The sequence below is a fragment of the Aphanomyces invadans genome (genome assembly GCF_000520115.1).
Source record: "Aphanomyces invadans strain NJM9701 unplaced genomic scaffold supercont1.5, whole genome shotgun sequence".
NCBI classification, from domain to species: domain Eukaryota; phylum Oomycota; class Saprolegniomycetes; order Saprolegniales; family Verrucalvaceae; genus Aphanomyces; species Aphanomyces invadans.
Genome location: NW_008580150.1, coordinates 1,680,509 through 1,696,652, shown reverse-complemented (window position 1 = coordinate 1,696,652; position 16,144 = coordinate 1,680,509). Strand labels below are relative to the sequence as shown.

At 56.7% G+C, this 16,144-nt stretch overlaps 6 protein-coding genes across 10 annotated transcripts; 2 read left to right on the top strand and 4 right to left on the bottom strand.

The window, feature by feature from the left end:
- Positions 1–2,360: 2,360 nt before the first annotated feature.
- Positions 2,361–4,013, bottom strand: H310_03540 (hypothetical protein). The gene has a single exon (XM_008867442.1). The coding sequence runs from the start codon at positions 3,992–3,994 to the stop codon at positions 2,495–2,497; it is 1,500 nt and encodes a 499-aa protein (XP_008865664.1). The 5' UTR covers positions 3,995–4,013; the 3' UTR covers positions 2,361–2,494.
- A 417-nt stretch (positions 4,014–4,430) lies between these two features.
- On the bottom strand, positions 4,431–5,500 carry H310_03539 (hypothetical protein). Its single transcript, XM_008867441.1, has one exon. The coding sequence runs from the start codon at positions 5,475–5,477 to the stop codon at positions 4,689–4,691; it is 789 nt and encodes a 262-aa protein (XP_008865663.1). The 5' UTR covers positions 5,478–5,500; the 3' UTR covers positions 4,431–4,688.
- Positions 5,501–5,626: 126 nt separating this feature from the next.
- On the top strand, positions 5,627–8,841 carry H310_03538 (hypothetical protein; the record flags this gene model as incomplete). Its single annotated transcript, XM_008867440.1, has 16 exons — positions 5,627–6,069; positions 6,122–6,365; positions 6,479–6,644; positions 6,722–6,811; positions 6,865–6,954; positions 7,008–7,217; positions 7,271–7,360; positions 7,418–7,507; positions 7,562–7,690; positions 7,755–7,841; positions 7,891–7,980; positions 8,051–8,140; positions 8,192–8,325; positions 8,369–8,417; positions 8,466–8,536; positions 8,599–8,841. The coding sequence occupies 16 exons, from the start codon at positions 5,627–5,629 to the stop codon at positions 8,839–8,841; spliced, it is 2,316 nt and encodes a 771-aa protein (XP_008865662.1).
- Positions 8,842–8,888: 47 nt separating this feature from the next.
- H310_03537 (hypothetical protein) lies at positions 8,889–10,060 on the bottom strand (the record flags this gene model as incomplete). The annotated part of the gene is made up of 2 exons (XM_008867439.1): positions 8,889–9,545; positions 9,599–10,060. 2 exons carry the CDS (start codon positions 10,058–10,060, stop codon positions 8,889–8,891), a joined length of 1,119 nt encoding a protein of 372 aa, XP_008865661.1.
- A 409-nt stretch (positions 10,061–10,469) lies between these two features.
- H310_03536 (hypothetical protein) lies at positions 10,470–14,116 on the top strand. 4 transcript variants are annotated; one of them, XM_008867436.1, is made up of 16 exons: positions 10,470–10,615; positions 10,663–10,706; positions 10,764–10,817; positions 10,865–10,942; positions 10,997–11,074; positions 11,128–11,205; positions 11,268–11,347; positions 11,400–11,490; positions 11,547–11,668; positions 11,715–12,171; positions 12,224–12,292; positions 12,361–12,504; positions 12,553–12,636; positions 12,685–12,695; positions 12,781–12,962; positions 13,030–14,116. In XM_008867436.1, exons 1-16 carry the CDS (start codon positions 10,501–10,503, stop codon positions 13,416–13,418), a joined length of 2,076 nt encoding a protein of 691 aa, XP_008865658.1. In that variant the 5' UTR covers positions 10,470–10,500; the 3' UTR covers positions 13,419–14,116. The 4 variants fall into 4 exon arrangements, with proteins under 4 accessions (XP_008865658.1, XP_008865657.1, XP_008865660.1 ...); XM_008867435.1 differs by having other exon boundaries at positions 12,685–12,962; XM_008867438.1 differs by having other exon boundaries at positions 10,470–10,706.
- Positions 12,700–16,124, bottom strand: H310_03535. Of its 2 annotated transcripts, XM_008867433.1 has the most exons (7): positions 15,719–16,124; positions 15,565–15,664; positions 15,465–15,512; positions 15,316–15,407; positions 15,165–15,213; positions 14,147–15,110; positions 12,700–14,046 (listed from the first exon to the last, which is right to left on the bottom strand). In XM_008867433.1, the coding sequence occupies exons 1-7, from the start codon at positions 16,113–16,115 to the stop codon at positions 13,612–13,614; spliced, it is 2,085 nt and encodes a 694-aa protein (XP_008865655.1). In that variant the 5' UTR covers positions 16,116–16,124; the 3' UTR covers positions 12,700–13,611. The 2 variants fall into 2 exon arrangements, with proteins under 2 accessions (XP_008865655.1, XP_008865656.1); XM_008867434.1 differs by lacking the exons at positions 15,565–15,664; positions 15,719–16,124 and having other exon boundaries at positions 15,465–15,553.
- Between the last annotated feature and the right edge of the window lie 20 nt (positions 16,125–16,144).

Below are 16,144 nucleotides of genomic sequence, written 5' to 3'. Positions count from 1 at the left end.
CCACCAGGGGCGACCATTGTCGTGGGTCAGATAAAGCTCACATGCAGCCACCGAGATGATGCGAGTCCGCCCTCGATAGCGGGACATAAATCGAAGCGTAACAGCCCGGGTATTCTTCAACAGCCACGCGATCGCTGGTCCAGACAATCCATGACGATGAGAGCCTTTCGTGGTGACGATGCGCCACTCATTGAATTTGAAATGATTGTGGACCGCCGCCGACGTGTGTCGTGCGGTGTCGTGTTCATTTTGGTCTGTCTTGGCCCCCAGGCGAGCACGCAAAACTGTGGCGGGGTTGAAGCAAACAGGTGCATGTCGCCGCTATGGCATATGATGCAAGCGATCTGTAATCACCATCGCGTATGTTTCCGCTCTGCGGCACGGAGCGACTCTCCTGCCGGCGAAAGATCTGCTTGTCGCTGCCCCAACCCGGGACGCTAGCGGGCTAGCGTCGTTGCACTATTCAGCGATGCTGCCCCGCTCCAATTTTGTACAATTCACCGCAATGCACATCGAGCCCCGCTCGGAATGTAATGCCCTCGGTGTCGTCCCGCTTTGAGTGTGCCGTCGTTGACGAGGAACGGGAGTTTGCTTCCGCTACAGAGGCAGAGGGAGGCGGGTGGGGGGGCTTACGCCGTAGAGAAAACGTTGGCGTCGCAAGCAGGCGGCGTGAGTCGTGTCCATGGGGAGGTGTTCGAAGCAAAGATGGTGATGGCCGTTGTCTAGACCCCGCCATGCATTCGTTTGATCTCGAGTGACATGGAAGAACGCGATGGGTCGAAGCGATATATGTGTCCATGCGTCCGATGAATGACTCCCAAAACATTCGAGGACGATTACTCGGAGGGGTTCCTTGCCCCCCAAAGACTCTATCTTTACCCTCGACCTTTATAGGGATCTGTACCTCGGTGACGTGATGGGGCCCCATCCCCGCTGAACTCTTTCGACTCCGCCGCCACGCTTGGACCATTTCAACCCAATGCGTTGGTGGAACGAGAACGGGGGCGGGATCGTCGGGGCATCGTACACGCACCACATTCTCGTCATCGGTTCACGGCCGAGTTACGCGATGCTCCCCCTGTCGAAAGGGACAACAGGTCGACCAAGGGACATATCGCAAACGTATCCTCGAACGACTCGAATCTCCAAGAAGTACAGTCACGCACCGAGTTCGACATATCACCTGGATGAAAAGAGCGGCAGAAACGAATTAAGCGGCTGGTACAACCAAGTACACCGCGAGCCACCACCCCATCGTAGTTTCCATGACAGTCGCGACGGCATGCGGCGGAGACGGCACCCCTCGCCCATACTGCCACGTACCCCACTGCACGCGGTATGCCAAGGAATTCGCCATGTGCCTTTTCCATGCACGGGTCTCAGGCCCCGCCATCGCCACCCCTCCAATGCCTCCGTGCGCACCACCCATCAGCAACGTCTGCCACGCATCGACCGACTTCAGGTCGACAAGCCCGCAGCCACCTCCTGCGCCTCGCGCCCACAAATACCGCAGCAACGGGATGCAGTGTAAATTCCCCCAGTGCACGTCGTACGCTCGAACGCGGGGGTTTTGCACGCGTCACGGCGGGGGCCGCAAATGCCGTGTTGCAGACTGTTGGACGCCGTCGCAAACGGGAGGTCTGTGTCGACTACACGGCGGCGGATCGCGCTGCAAAGTCATGAACTGCGCCAACTTTTCAAGATCCCGAGGGCTCTGTGCAATTCACCTCAAAGAACACGATCGCGCCCAAGGCAATGGCCCGATAAGGGACCCTTCAGGCGGCGCTGGCCTGGTTGAGCTGTGAAATGTAACTAACATGCGATGCGAAGCTGGAGGCAGGAATTTCCGAGTGCACCGTCGCCACGACCCCCGCCCCTGTCGCACGCTACATACCTGCAGTTCCACTGTGCCGAGGGGGCCGGGGCGAGGGGTACAGTTGCGACGCCTTGCTCTATCGAGGTGGCTACACCCCACTACCGTGGCTACAACGGACCTGGACCACTCCACGCAGCCATGGCAAGCCCGTCATGAAAGAGCTGATGACCACCGACACACAACTTGCCAAGCTGCAATTCCCATAGGATGTCCTGGGGCTCCATCCACTTTACCCCCCAACGTATCGGCCTCATCCCTGCCACCCCATGTGCGGGTATTTGGTTTCGTCTCCCCCGCGCAACCCCTTCTCACGTACGCTTGGCAACCGCACGTTGCGGGAGTGTGTGGAATGTTGGCGAAATCTCGACCCCTCGACTGTGGGGCGAATCGAACGAAGTGGTGGGTTCGATACATCGCCAACTGACAGAATCGAGGGACCGCTGCGGCAACGCACGGCCTCTCCGATCTCGCACCTGGGACGGCGGCGAATACAAGTCGAACCCAACCAAAACGGCCCAACGACGTTTTAGTAAAGGCAAGGATCAAGTAGACATAGATGTGGGCAACGATACAAATCGGCGGCTACACGAGCCAGCAACACGGCGCGACTCATGTCGATTACGTGTGCTGGATAGCGAGGTTGTCGGCCTTGGTGCCGTGGGGATTCTTGGCGTACTCTTCGGGGTAGATTTCGTTCCAAGCTTGGTGCAAGTCTTCGTAGTCTTGCGGGTGCGAGTGGTGGAGCGAATGCGGGTCTTCCGCGAACAAGACAAACGTGGTCGCCACACTCGAGTGAATGACCGCCATCACGATGTAGCAGATGGAGAACCCGATGAGGAGCCCAGCCGTGCCGAGTGTCGCGGTGGGGTTTTCCAGGTTTTGGGTCCACAACTTGTTGTTGTATTGCTTGTCGTAGCTCACGGCGCCGTAGCCAGCGGCGGCCCCGCCAAGCCCGACAAAGATCGATCCGGCCAACAGGACGTTGTCGATGAGCGCGTCGTTTGCGATCGCCGACCAGCCCATCTTTTCAAACAACTCAAACGTTTCCTTGCCGGCGCGCAGGAAGCTAAACCCGTAGATGCCCACGTACGAGTACGCGTACTTGTTAAAGTACTGAACAAGGTTTGAGATGCACCCGACGATGCATTCAAGGCAGCCCAAGAGGCACACCGCGACCGCATTCTGGCTTTGCTTGGCCAGGTTGCGAAAGATTTCAATCACGGTCTTGATCGTTTCGATCACCGACACGATCAACGAGCCAAAGCAGATCGACCCGAACGAGAGCACGGCCGCGTTGAAGAGCGCGCGCATCGTCGTCATGGGGATCCGATTGTTGTCGGCGCGGTACCACCACGTCGCAACCGTCCCGGACACGGTCACATGCACGATGTTGCGCACGATGAACATGGTCCAGAAGAAGACGAGAAGCAGCGCGACGAAGATGCTGAACTTTTGCACGTTGTTGTACCCTTCGCCGTTGGCATGGATGTACTCGCCGTGGTTCATGGCGGCGTACGTTGCCACGGACCACACAAGCACCCACGCCCCGATAAGCAACGTGTTGAAGAACGCCACGAGCAGAATGACAGGGTACGTCAAGATGGCTCGACACGCAATTTGCAAGTTGGCGCTGGCGAACGCGATGCGCTTGCGAATACAGCACACGTACACAGTGACGAGAATCGCAAGGAGCGACCCGATGGTGGCCGGCAGCCAAAACCACGTGTCGTCGCCACTGTCCTTCATGAACTTGGACGCGACAAAGCCGGCGACGACAGAACCTGCAATCGCCACGCCGGCGCAGATCCAGATCAACCACGCACCAAGGCACAACATGATGCCGACCCACAGCATGGACAGAACAACCGAGCCGCCCGCGATCGACGCGCAAATGTTGAGCGCGTACTTGAACTTGTGCTGCTTTTGCAACAACGTGTCGCCGGCGTACGTCAAAACTTCACCGCCGTACATGGAGAAGAGCGCGATGACCACGCCAAACGCGATCAGGTACAAGATCACAAAGAAGATGTCATTGCAACGGCGTTCTTCTTTCAAATCGCACGTGTTGATGCACCCAGACGACCCTTGCTTGGTCAGCGGCGTCTGCTCGGACGGCATCTCTCGATCGAAGTCAATGTGGGGACTGACTGGTCCAATACCTTGACATGGGACAAATCCAGTTTTGCCCAACATGTCTCACCACGATGGTGACTCATTATGGCAAGTTGGGAATATTCGGGCTAGGAACAAGTTTGCGGCGCTCCAAGTGCACGGGACGGACCAGTCGAGCATCGCAAGACGCAGTAGTCTTGACTATCCATTGTCATGTCATATCGACAAGCAAAGATCCCTACGTTTTCAAAATCGTCTGTCGAACTTGATGGTGAGTTCAAGCGTCGTATTCACGTCAAGGGACAACGGGGTAACTGAACGGATTGAAGTCCGAGGGAGGTATTGTGTGGGTAGTTGTAGTACAGTACGACTAGTCTATATATCCCGTGCACGTTGTGAACAGAGTGATGGTGTGTGTTGTACTCTCATTATTTTTCTACCATTTCCAACATATAAATTGTATACTAGTATTCATTTTAAACAAATTCATTGGGATTAACTATCGGATCCTGGGAAGAACGGCCGGCGACGTCGGCCGGTTGTTCGAACCATCGGCATTCGCACGGACATGCTGGATGTTGGCGGCGATGCTGCCACCCCGCGACGTCGTGGGTGCTAGATCACACCAACTTGTTGCAATTTCGACTGCGCCACGGTGTCAATGTCGTGAGAGGTAGTGATGTGATTGGTTGCAAGAGCACTAGCAACTCAATTGTGCCTTGTGCCGCCCGTTGAGAAAACGAAGCACTTCTTGGCGCGCATATCGGTGTCCGTTTTCAGCAGCTTCGTACATCAAGCGCAGCGCACGGCCATAGTTTTCTGGGTTGGGTTGGTCCAGCAGCATATCGGCCACCATGTAAGTAGCGTACGAAAACTTTCCTTGGTTCATTGCGCGTTCGAAGAGAGCAAAAGCCAACTCATCACTGGCAGGTAGCGCAGGGGCAGCGGCGCCAGTGTAATGAAGGACTGCGAGTTCGTAGTCTGCTTGCGGGTGACCAAGTCGGCTGGCTCGTTGCAAGTACTCCACGCCACGGACATAGTCCTGGTCGACGCCAAAGCCTTCTACAAGGCACACACCGGCCGCCACGATGCCGTCCACGAAACCTTCGTCGGCCAGCAAGGCATACATTCGGAAGCCAGTTTCAGGGTCGATGGAGTTGAACACTAACAACGTGGCCAAGTCAAACCGGTTGCGGTGGCAGGCATCGTTGTCCTTGGAAGAGGACGATCCACAGAATGCGTTTGTGTTTGCCTCGAGCGATTTTCGTTCTGTCTCTGCAGGATGGTAAACCGGCCATACCCGTGACGGAAGCTTGCGCCAATTGTCCTCGTCCTTGATCCACCGCGCGCGCGTTTCAACTTCGTTGCTTCGAATCCGCATAAGTTCTTCATCCAATGTCGGATGCTTCTCCATGAAAGTGACAAATGAGCGTCCTGTGACCATGCCGGACGCCGCCACCGCCACGCGAAGGATTGCCCGACCTTCCATGTCGCTCACCGCAGCGTGTGGCGCCAAACAAATATGATTGATCGACCAATCCGTGATCGTCCGGATAATTATGCGGAAACCTCACACTATTTCCTTGAAGCACACTAGTTTTAGCGTCGCCGGTTACAAGGTGTCCGTGTGGAGCAGCCATGTCGAGCATACGGGGGCTGCTTCAACGCAAGCAAGAAGGCGCCGCCGCAATCGACGGCAGCAAAAACAACGAAGAAATGCTCGAAGGCTGCGACGAGTACGCTGCAAAGAGCCCTCCAACAGAGAAAAGGAAGATGGGTGGGTTTGGCTTTGGGTCGTTGGTTGCGCCAAAATTCATGACGGGCCTCAAGAATTTGAATCCACTTAAGAACCTGGGCAAGAAGAGTCCAACAAAGCCAGGGACAATGGCTCCGCCTGCGCCGCTCAAGCAAATCGCGTGGCTCTTTGGGCCCAAATATCGCCACGACCTATGGCGCGTGTGTCCATATCTGGCCCTTGCAGACATCGGCAAGCTAGCCCAAGTCAATGAAGCCACAAATGAACATTTGATCGCGTACTTTCGATCCCCGCAATGGATGGGCCACCACATTGTCTCGACGCGGTACGTGCGGCCGATGTTCGCCGTCATTTTCGTACCATGCATGATACGCCAGGTACCTCGTATTTCAAACTCTGCTGCGGGACCACAAGTTGTCTCGGAATCGACTGCCAGGAGACTACGACTTTCCGTCGCTCATTCTGGCATATCTTCCGCTGAAAGACCAAGTCCGCTTGACCGAAACGTGCCACCGCATGGTCGAAATCTACGCGGCAGCATGTGACTTGCACCTGTGCGGGCGGCGCCAAATCGCCGCGTTTCTTCGGAGCTACGACGTCGAAAGCAAGGCATTTTGGACGGTTCGCGCCCGATACAGTCGCATTCGACGTCTCAGTTGTGGTGCGAACGAGAATGTTGACGGGACTGGGCGTTGTTTACGGACGAATATCTAGCACACATGACGTCGACGCAGCTCGTCCTGGTCACGTGGCTCGTCCTTCACGATTGCTTTCCCAAGCTCCAGTCGATTTCGTTTTCCTACGTCACGCTGGAAGGTGCGTCTGCTGAAGATCTCGCAGCCAGCTTGGCAACGATGCTCGAGCACTTGGGTGGTCGGCTCGAGTCGCTGGAATTGAGAGGTGCGTGGAGGCTGCTTCACACGGCTGTGATCGCGGATCTTGAAGCCGTGTGCAATGTGTGTGTTGGGTGGCGGTAGGCTTCCCGTGGTCTGAATCTGCCTACGCCGTGCTCATCCATGCCCTCTACATCCACCCCCTTCCAAGCATCCATCACTTGAGCCTAGCAGGTACTCTCCCAGCCAACACCAGTCCTTGAATGAGTTGATTGGGACCATCGTAGACACCCCCCTCCAGCACATCACACTGTTTCGCATGGCGCCCAACTTTCGTCGACGCCAATTTGCCGCACTGATGTCGCTGGATATTCAAAGTAGCGATCGAAAACCATATCCCATTGCTCGACAAATCTCACGCACGTGTTAGACACTGGGCTGACAAGTGCCAGCTTTCCCGCCGTGCTGCACGTCCTTGCGCACGTGCCCCACTTGACGTCCTTGAACATCTCACGCAACGAGTTGGGGATCCAGGCGTGGAAGGACCTGGCCGCACATATGCTTGCCGCAGCGCCGCATACGAACGTATTCCATACACTGGAGGCGTTCGACTGCAGTGGTGCGATCCCTCCCCCGTTGTGTATCATTGCCAGAATCCGGCGGATATCCTCACCACTATATATCGTCGCACAGGGTGCAGTTTCAACATTGAGGGGATGGTGGTCTTCATGGAGGCTCTGTGGCAGTGTCCGTGCTCGTCTTTGACTCATCTGAACGTGTCAGGTGCCGTGCTCTCACGACTCGATCTGTCCGAGTGAATCCCTAACGACGACGATGTAGGGAATGTCATGTCGAAAGAGGCTGCTGTGGGCCTCAGCCGCGCCTTCGTGCATGAAACAGTGCCGTCCTTGAGCCATTTGAACCTCGCATGTACGACGCCACAACGGAGCGCCACTGACCTGACAGCGTTTCCGACGTCTGTAGCAACGTCTATGACAAGCGAGTGTGTCCAAGTGTGGAGTGGTGGGTTGACAGGTCGACTTTTCCACCACACGAGCGCCCAAAAGCACCACGACATGCCTGGCCAGTCGCTTGTGTCGTTGAATGTGGCTGGTGGGGATGATGCCTCGTACCACAACATGGCGGTGGCAGGGATACCAAATGCATGACCGACTAGGCAACTCCATCGGCAAGGGACTCGAATTCCTGCTTGGGGCCATGAAAGCTCGCGCGTTGACATCGCTCGGCACGTTCGTGCTCGCCAGTACGTCTGCATGTGCCTCGATCCATCCGAACAGCACCGTCGTCTTTAGACACCCACCTTGGCATGAGCGAGTTTGACTTATTGACCAAAACGTTCCAAGACGACTGTTGCCCGAGCTTGACAGTGCTGGACTTGTCAGGTCGGTCCTTGTTGCACATGTTGGCATCGACGCATGAAATCCACTGCGACTTCGTCTCCTTCGTGTGCAGATAACCAAGCCAAAGGCGAAGGGCTCACGCGGTTTTGCTCGTTTTTCCACACGCCCGCCGCTTCGCGCTTGCAGCACTTGGATCTGAGCCGTACGTTGCGACACGTGGTGGCGCCACGTGTCATTCATGTGGCGGCTCTAGATAATCTTCTCGACACGTACTGCCTCCTTCGCTTGTCGGAAACCCTGCGGCAAAGCCACTGCGCGAGGCTTTGCACTCTCAACGTGGCGCACAATTTGAAGGTCGGGTTCCAAACGCTGTATCATTTCAACGAGGTGCGCCGCGGTCACCAAACGGCTCTGACCTGTCGGGAACTAGACGGTGCGATCAGGAGCCTGTCCATCGCTCCGTTGTTTGCAAATTGGCGGTACACGTTGGTCGCAACGTGCTGCAATTTGTGACTGTTTGGTCCTAGATGCCGTCACGACGGAAGCAGGGCATGAAATGGTGCAGCGCTTGACGAAAACGGCGTCGGCATCCAACGTGGTATGTGCGAACGAGCGATCCATTTGCTGTCGTCATGCTTGGCGCATTCATGATCACGACAGGCGATGCGGCGGGATCAAATGCGCGACGAGAAGCGGTTGGCGTTTACGAGACAGAGCGAACTGGACGCCATCCAGACGGACCTTCGAACCAAAACGAAGTGCGCGATTCGAAGGGAGCTGTACGACCGTCTCGAAGCCGATGCCGCCAGTGCCAACACTCGCGTCCACCCCGTGAAAAAGATCAAGCACGTCAAGCTGGCTATTCACCGCAAGATCCAACAAGCCATTCTCGACACTAGTTAGGGCGCTTAGGACAACATGAGGCAGCGACACGTGCCATGCGACGACAGCTAGCGAGACATCGCTTTTGTGCGGTACGTGGTTAGCCACGTGCGGTAAGCATCGAGGAGGACGGTGGTCGTGGCGTCTTGCGTGGAGGCTGAGCGGAACGAATCCCCGCCGCCAAGGGTGGCCTTTGTTGCAGGATCTCGGGTACAGCACAGCGACACAGCAGATCGAAAGTGCGGTTGAGCCCACAGCTTCTGGGCCATCGACGGCTCCCCTGCACATTCCACTGCAGTCACAAACACTTCTGCGTCCGTCGCGTTGTCAAAGGCACCGCCACTACCGATGACGTTTCTCCACTGCGACGCGTTGTCAGGATCGTAGCCTGGACATAGCACGCGCATCCTGAGGTTGGCGATCTGCTGCTGCTCCTGTGCGGGCGAGGCGATGGAAGTTTTTCTTGCCAGTGCAGGCGTCATCTTCTTGAGTTTCGCGGTGGCTGGCGGTGTTTTTGAACGCATCCGTGCATCGTCGCAGGGGTTCGCTGCTGTAGACGGCCGACCAGGCAGTCCTCGGACCTCTCGGGGCGGAAACAGCGTTTGCATTAGCGTCTGAACAAAGAGCTGTGCGACGACTTTGGCTTTGTCATGCGTGCACTGGACCCTTCGCTCCAGCAGCAACTTCTCGCGACTCGTGAGCGTATGTGGTGGTTTGCAGCCGACCTATAAATCAGAGGATGACTGCCACGTGAACGTCGAAACGATGTGAAGCATACGTTGTAAGTCGTGGCGAGGTGGTTGTCGGCGAGCTTATTGTTGCGAGTGCACCACATGGGCTTGTACGCTACAGCAAGCCCCCTCTTTCGTTCTGCCTCGGCCTCCAACTGCGATCGACAAAGCTCATGCAGCAGTTCGTTGGCCACGTCGAACGAAATCGTCTTGTCCCGCACACGGGCCATGCGGAACGCATCGAGCGAGATGCTTTCCTGGATGTTGGTCAAGCTCGACAACCGCGTGTGCAGTTTGCGGAGGTTGGGTCGGCGTCGTAGCAGCTTCTTACCTTCATGCAGCTCGAGTTCGTCAACGACTTGTTGCTTGGAAAACAGATCCAGTTCGAGAATCCCGTCGTTCGCACTCTGCCGTCTTAGACGGGTGAACACCGATCGCAGCAGCAACGAATCGTACACGACGGCATCTTCGGGACTGCGCCACTCGGCATCATCGACCTGCATGCGCATGAATCCCTTGAGTGAAACCGTTGCAGCCGCAGTGGCAGTTTCACGCGTAACCGCCTCCCTCACGTTGAGACGATCCCGTTGCTGGAAATGCGAGGCGCGTGGGGGAAGGCATCGTGTTGGTAGCTTTGCTTTATGCAGTTTTCACCGCATGGCTGGCGCCGAGTGTCTAGAGCTACATCGCGTGGTGTAGTGTAGGGGGTATTTGTTCTGCCCATGTCATCCCGAGCCCGTATTCTGGGTACAACGCAGAGGGACACCGGAAAGCTAGAATCTCATCCAAGCCGCACGATGTCATGCCGCTTACATTGCCTGCTGGATATGGGGATGTTGGAAGATCCTACTCTATCCGACGCAGGCGTCCACGCGGCGGCAACACACGAAGGAAGGTTCGTGGTCTATTTCTGGATCGTAAAAATTGAGCGCAGGACACGCAGGTCCACATGGCGCCACCAAAACGGGCAACTCGAAGGCCCGTGGTGACCCGCGCGCCGCTGGCGTCGACGCAAATCGTTCCGTACACGGGCTCATTCACATGCAACTCGGTCGCGTTCATCGGTCGCGTCTGTCGTCCATCCAAACCGTGTGCTCAATCGTACGAGTAGACAAGCCCGACTTGGAATTTGGCGACAAAGTCATCCTCCCCCCGGTGCGTGTGCTTGTTTCGCCCAACCGGGTTTCCAACAACAGAATGCATGGCCGGTAGAATGTGCTGGTGGAGATCCAACGGCTCAAAATCCCATTGCCCCTCTTGTTCAAAGTACGACTCTGTGCGCCATGGACTGCGTGACGATCGTGAGCATGTAGTTGACATCGTCGCACGCGTCATCATCCGAGTGCTGTCAATACTGCGGCGTGATGGAATTCAGCGCTCCCGTTGGACAAGTAAAACCCCACAATATTCTCCCGAACGAGTTGGCCTGAACGAGCCACGTTAAGATGTATGCCCCGTACTGGATGATGCAGCAACTGGGCGTCGATGAAGGGGCCAACGTCCACTTGGAAAGCGCGCTCTCTGTAAGCAGCATATTCGTCCGAGGGCACGTGCTTGTACTTGACAGCAGGCGCAGATCCCCCGAGGCTTGTACTGTCAGCTCCAACCCAATCGACTCGAGATCCTCGACATCGCGGCGTCGATTGGGCCCAAGGTATGCCATCATCGTCGGCACCAGACCGACATCTTCGTGATCGATCGTATCGTGGACGGTAGATCCTGCTCGAGTCTGCCATGCGGCGGTATTCGTGCTTGGGTGTGGGCGGAACGATCATGATTGAATATGGAGATGAAAGGTAGGGGGACAGTATCGCATGACGGGGCCTTACGACGTTCAACATGGTCAAGGTTCTTCCTCAAGCTTGTCCAAGTCAAACCAGGTCCGGTGGTGCACTTGTTTGGCGATGTCGATCTCGAAGTCGACTTCAAAGTCCCAGACGTAACGCAGCCTTGAGCGATAGCATGCGCGTTTGCTCACGCGCTGGATGGGCGTAGAGCACCGACCCCCGTCGTCCCGATTCGGCCCTTCATCGAGACACATCCACAGACACGTACGGAGCTCATGCACCACTCACGCAAGCGGCAGCACCTCCGCACGCTGCAGATACCTCTGCGAGGTTGGAGCAGCTCATGCCGCTGGAAGTTGACATGGGTTGATGCTAGTGCTGTCTCGTCGTATGGCCGACGATTAGCCGACGGTGGGTACGTGCCGTCGACGGTGCCGCAGAGCTGGTCGCCCCCCATCGCCCCTCTAAAAAGAGTCGGGGCAGCAGTCGACACATCCATGTCATTGAAACATGCCCAAACCAAAGCGAAGAAACAAACCGAGGGTCTCGACCCGCTCAAATTCAAAGCCATGAAAGCATTCTCAACTGTTGGGTATACTTTGACGGCATCACCAGCCCCAGCTGAACAGGCCGTGCCGTGCACCACTGCCCCCGACGCACCAAAGACGGAAAGTCATGACGATGCTGCGAGACCCAACCCCCCCACAGGACCCCCCGTGGGACATGCTGCCCCCAACGAAGCGATATCGTGCCCATGCTGCCTTGCCGATCTCCCGCCCGCAAATGCAGACCTCCACATGTTGCGGTGCAAACAGCACACGGCATACCATCGAGTACGACGTCCTGACCACCCACTCGATGCGGTGAACTCTTCGACGCAACTAGTTTGTCTGCGGCACATGCCACGAACGAGTCCTCCGAACGCACGCACATGACCACGTACATTGCGCCAGCGTACGCCGCAAACATCATCAACCTGCATCACGCGCCCTAAAACTCATGAGAAACGGTGGTGTTTGCAGTGCCATTTTATCGGGTCGAGTGCCGCCGTGGCTGCGCACACTGCCGAGATCCATGCCCCCGTGAAATGTACTTGCGGCGCATCGTTCCCTGCTGACGCCATGGCCGTCCACAAAGGATCAACTTGCCCCCATGCGATCGTCCAGGTGCGCTCTCCCTGTTGGGAAGAGCCTGCCATGACTCTCCCGTGGCAGTGTGGACTCTGTTTCCTGTCCTTTCAACACCAAAAGTTCGCCGCGCACTACTCCGTCTGCTCCAACCGCACCCAGCAATGCGAGGTAGGTGAACTTTGGCCACAGCATCGCTCACCCCCCGTGCGCTGGAAGGTCTGTAACAAGTACGTAAACGTCGTGTCGTTTAACCAGCACAGCGACGAGTGCGTGCGCATTCTCCCTGCTGTCTCGACTGCCCCTCCTGCAAAGGCGACCCGAGCAGCGATCAAATCCACTGCGTCCGACGTCGTTGCGCCTCTGGAGTCACCGACCTTCCATGGCGACGACGGTACCACTGCCGAAACGTTCTCGTGTCCGTACTGCGGCGACGCTGCCTTCGCCAACATCTTTGCGTTGGACCGCCACACGGAATCACGATGCCCCATTGCCAAGTACGTTGTGACATGCCGTTTGCTAACGTGGTCGGTCGCGCGGCATTGACATCGCGCGGCATTCCAGGAACTTCCACGCGACCAACGACGCCCCGATCCTTCGCGGGAAGCTGCGCCGAAAGACTGACTTGGACAAATCGTCCTCGTCGGCGCGATCCATTAGCCATGGAGGGGCTCTTGCGATGGCTGGCGAGCGAATCGTCCAGCCGACGAAACCTGCCAAAAAAGCAACGGCGTCGCCGCCTCCACAAAACAATCAGCACGTTCTGTTGGGACCATCGGATGCAAAATCGAAGCGGAACAGCTCCATCGAGTCGCTTGTACAAGGCAATGCCATGGGGCTCAGCACGTCCAAAGCCGCGCGGCACAAACAAGTCGAGTCGCTTCTGGGGAGACCCGCGGCGTCGTCCCTACAGAAGAGATAGCAAGCAGATCGAACGTCCTATAAAGTTTTGACGCTAGAACGCATCGACCACCACGTCGTCGTTGCTGAGCTCACGGCATATCGTCGGTTTGAAAGTGGCCGAGCTCGGTGTCATCCGCACGTCTGGATGTTTTGTGGGGTTTCGGGGAGAGCCATGGGGGATGATGGATGGTTGTGTTTGGAGCGATCGATACATTCCATTGACGCCACACCCAGTTCCAGCACCTACTCCAATGTAAACTCGGTTGTTTCGAGGTTGACGAGGGCGAGCACAGCTTCCTTTAACAGCTCCCGAGTCGGGTAAATTGGCAAATCGATGCGGTTGAAGCACGAGTGCGCTTTGGGAAAGATGCCGCGGGAGTACGGCACCGCTTTGAGTGAGAACGGACAGAGCTTGCCGTCGTACGACGTCAGGCCTTTGAAGCCCTGGAGCGGCACCCGCGATGACCCGGTCGCAAACCGGAGCAACTTTGCTCGATCGGCATCACTCAGTTCGTGCTCGACAATGTCCCAGAACCACTTGATGCACTTGGACGTTTTCAACGCGACGCTAACACTTGTGGACGCCCGCCAGTCGGCCACGTCAATGTGCGAGTGCCCGCACACGAGAAGCTCGAGCTCTTTGTGGTCGAATGGCATGAGCAGCTCCGCCGGCACGACCTAGACGTGACATGTCCGTTCGATATGAGGTGGGGTGCAGCCCACTCGGCAGCTATCCCAGCATCGCCTGACGGCGACGAAATGAATGCGATTTTCATACCTCGTACAGCCCACGCACGAGCGCCGTCAACTGTGGCTGGATCCGGTCGAAGAGCAAGTACGACACCATGCGCTCGACATATTCATCCTGGTTTTCTCTCGTGACGGGAATGTTGCGGCCATTCGGGACCAAGTCGACGACGTCGTGGGATTTGTCTAGCGTCACGCTGAAGTCGAGCGCGAGGTCGGCGACGTTGTCGGTTTGGCGAATATACACGAGGCTGTTGTACGTGTTCAAGTCTAGGTGCCACACGTCTTCGAACGCGAGGGGCGACCCAAGGAGAGCCTTGAAGAGTGGCGTGCACAAGTGGAACGGGAGCACTTGGCCGTCGACGATGGCGCTGCCGAGCATGCGACCGATCGCCTGGAACCGACGGAGGTGGTCGGGGCCGTGGTCCACCCCGGACGAAGGGTTGATAAAGTACGCTTGCTCGGCCTTGTTGGCCGGGATAAACAGCCCTCGCTCGGGCTCAAACAACGACAACGTCAGCAACGAGTACCATTCACGGAGGACGCCGCCCGCGTCGATGCCGCTCTCGCCAAGCAGTTCGATCCGCGTCATCGCGCAAAGATGGTCGGGCCGCAGGAGCATGAGGATCTCCAAGGACTCGTCAAAAATTTTGTCGCGGTAAACTTGCATCTTGGAGTAGTTTTTATACCCGTGAGCGATTTGAGTGAGCAGCCACGCATACTTGAGCGAAAAGCTCTGCGCGGTCAGATCATCCAGTTGCGATAGCCACCACGACGGCAGGACAGTGCCAGAGATGGCCACACCTGCCCCAGAGTGGGCCGTCAGGCGCTCCAAATGCAACAAGTTGCTGTCGTCGTTGGTGGTTGGCGAGGTCGCGTTGGTGGCGGTCGGCCGAATCAAGTAATGGGGGCCATTGTGTACGGGATTTGACGCTTGCTGCCAGTAAATGTTTCCATCGAGCGGGTCGACGCGGCGCTGCCACTGTTTCCTGGCTCTGGGGACAGCACAAGTCGAGTCACCGTCACTGACATGACTCGGACGGCTGTACCTGGCACACTTTTGTTTTGTATTCATATCCACGAGCGCTACTTCGGTTCCTGCATCAAGATGGCGTGACCACGCAGCCTTGGAGATTTGTCGCACGCATCCAAGCATGGACATCGAGACGAGAGAAGAGCACCATCTCAATGCATGCCTACCGCGTTTGGTGTCGCAGAGACCGCAGCAGTCGCGATCTTCAGGGTTGTGAAACAAGCAAATGGCGCATTGCCACTTGAGTGCTTCGAGGGCTCTACATAAAAGTCGTCGTCGGAAATGCCGATCGAGATGAGATCGATTCATGCCGTACATGTCTTCCATGTCTTCTCTCCGCAGGCCATGCAAGTATTGGAGCGGGCTACCAAAGTTGTCACGGATATTTTGAAAGCTCATGCGTGCATCGACCGTACTCTTCGTGACCTGCCAGGCGGTCGTAGTGACGCCACTTGGTGAAGTACATGGTTGCTGCTCCTGCCAAGACCAACACTGCCACGACCAAGTCCACGGTCACTGTATCAGCATCAGCCACCAAACGCGCCCCTCCTCCTCGAAAAAATGACGTACGTAAATCCATGCGGGCTTTGTCAAGCACCCTTGTGCGTGCTACGTCCCCGGAGTTTGGACCTTCCAAGTCGTTTGGCGATGGAATTGTCGCGGATGGTGCGGCTGTGGCAGACCGCTGCTTCTCAAGCAATCGAAGACGATAGTCGTATGGTGCATGACGCTGCTTCTTGCTTCTCCATACCGTCGGTGCCTTGCCGTAATTCGACGAGCCAACTCCTGCAATTCCTGCCACGTTCTCGGTGGTTGATGGTAATGCGAGCGGTGAGATCACGGGACGAGCTGATTGAACTTGACGAGGAACTTGATCAATGGTGTTCGTTGTTCCTTGATTCGAAGATGCCCAGCTACACAGCGCCGCCGTCGCCGCGACAACCCATGTCGGATGGAATACCCGCATCAATCTGCGACTTTGCCAGAGTCAGCACA

What these genes read in the sequence shown, in the direction of transcription:
- H310_03540 (XM_008867442.1), bottom strand. Translation starts at nt 3,994, where the DNA reads ATGCCGTCCGAGCAGACGCCGCTGACCAAGCAAGGGTCGTCTGGGTGC.
- H310_03539 (XM_008867441.1), bottom strand. Translation starts at nt 5,477, where the DNA reads ATGGAAGGTCGGGCAATCCTTCGCGTGGCGGTGGCGGCGTCCGGCATG.
- H310_03536 (XM_008867435.1), top strand. Translation starts at nt 10,501, where the DNA reads ATGGCGCCACCAAAACGGGCAACTCGAAGGCCCGTGGTGACCCGCGCG. An exon ending in CATTGCCCCTCTTGTTCAAA is followed by an intron (nt 10,818 to 10,864) that starts GTACGACTCTGT and finishes GTGAGCATGTAG; the next exon opens with TTGACATCGTCGCACGCGTC. An exon ending in ACCGCACCCAGCAATGCGAG is followed by an intron (nt 12,637 to 12,684) that starts GTAGGTGAACTT and finishes GTGCGCTGGAAG; the next exon opens with GTCTGTAACAAGTACGTAAA.
- H310_03535 (XM_008867433.1), bottom strand. Translation starts at nt 16,115, where the DNA reads ATGCGGGTATTCCATCCGACATGGGTTGTCGCGGCGACGGCGGCGCTG. An exon ending in TCTCTGCGACACCAAACGCG is followed by an intron (nt 15,214 to 15,315) that starts GTAGGCATGCAT and finishes ATCTTGATGCAG; the next exon opens with GAACCGAAGTAGCGCTCGTG. An exon ending in ACAAAACAAAAGTGTGCCAG is followed by an intron (nt 15,111 to 15,164) that starts GTACAGCCGTCC and finishes TGCTGTCCCCAG; the next exon opens with AGCCAGGAAACAGTGGCAGC.